Genomic DNA, 1120 nt, shown 5'->3' with positions numbered 1-1120 from the left:
ATTGATATTAAGCTTTTGATAAATTATACCAATTTTTAAAATTTGTTAGGGGCGAATGACCCCAACTTGTTTCATGTACCTCCGCCACTGATTCCTTCCACCACTCCTCCCATCCAATCTCCTAATATCCCAATTCGATTATATTGGCTCTAAAAATGTGTTTACTTCTCTTTGTGAACTCTTCAGAGTTTACATTCGATCACAAACACGGATTCAATAAAGTAAACTCATCTTTTATAAAAAAACACCAGTACAAGAACGACGCTCAAGACTTCGTCTGTTCTTTCTTAGCTAATATGTTTGGAAGAATAAAAGTTAAAAAAAAAAAATAGATTAGTACTAGAATTAGTGGTTTTAGTCTTTTAGACTATCAAAGAATTAAATTGTAATATGAAAAAGAATAAAACTTAGATTAACCTACAATGGCGATATAACTTTAAGGCAAAGGTACACTTATAGATGAAGAAAACAAAAAGGCTAGGAGAGGCAGCCACAACATCTCTGCAGAATCCACTCGAAGCTGCAAGAAACCAAAGAGATTATAATCCTTAAAAACGATATTAAATTATATCACCAAAAGGAGTAAGAGATATATAGAGAGAAGCTTTTTACACATGATGGAGACAAGAACATGGTCTATCTCTGGACAGTGTGAGAATACTATTGTTATGGTCCAATGAGAGAACAGACGAAAGATTGTTTTCAAGAACAAAACTCTTGTTGCTTGCTTCAGGAGAAAAGGGTTGAGACAGAGAAGAAACAGAGGAAGAGAAGTCGTATCTTTCATAGTCAACTCCGTAGCTCACAGGAAGAGAAGACGAAGAAGACGACTTGGACGATGAACAATGTCTGTCCTCTTCCTTCATTGTCCCATTGATCTTTTCTCTCTCTCTCACTTTCCCTGCTCTTTTTTTGTCTCCCGGGAAATTTTTGATACTTAGGTGTTAAACCTAACGGTCATCAACTAACTGTTACAGCCCTAACTACCTCACTAATTCGTGCTGAATCTACAAAGAAGAGGCAAAGATCGCACCAACTGGTCTAATCTCTTTTGAAGAGGCAAAGATCGCACCAACTGGTCTAATCTCTTTTGAAGAGGTCTAATCTCTTTTGGACACAC

The 1120-nt window shown here is 36.5% G+C and overlaps 1 protein-coding gene across 1 annotated transcript; it reads right to left on the bottom strand.

Annotated features, from left to right (window-relative positions):
* Nucleotides 1-262: 262 nt before the first annotated feature.
* Nucleotides 263-896, bottom strand: LOC18028069. Its single transcript, XM_006409831.2, has 2 exons — nt 613-896; nt 263-520 (listed from the first exon to the last, which is right to left on the bottom strand). The coding sequence occupies exons 1-2, from the start codon at nt 864-866 to the stop codon at nt 478-480; spliced, it is 297 nt and encodes a 98-aa protein (XP_006409894.1). The 5' UTR covers nt 867-896; the 3' UTR covers nt 263-477.
* Nucleotides 897-1120: the final 224 nt, after the last annotated feature.

Source organism: Eutrema salsugineum, unplaced genomic scaffold, assembly GCF_000478725.1.
Source record: "Eutrema salsugineum unplaced genomic scaffold, Eutsalg1_0 scaffold_10, whole genome shotgun sequence".
NCBI classification, from domain to species: Eukaryota; Viridiplantae; Streptophyta; class Magnoliopsida; order Brassicales; family Brassicaceae; genus Eutrema; species Eutrema salsugineum.
The sequence above is the reverse complement of the archived record's forward strand: the minus strand, read 5'-3'. Positions and strand labels throughout refer to the sequence as shown.

What these genes read in the sequence shown, in the direction of transcription:
- LOC18028069 (XM_006409831.2), bottom strand. Translation starts at nt 866, where the DNA reads ATGAAGGAAGAGGACAGACATTGTTCATCGTCCAAGTCGTCTTCTTCG. An exon ending in TGTTCTTGTCTCCATCATGT is followed by an intron (nt 521 to 612) that starts GTAAAAAGCTTC and finishes GGTTTCTTGCAG; the next exon opens with CTTCGAGTGGATTCTGCAGA.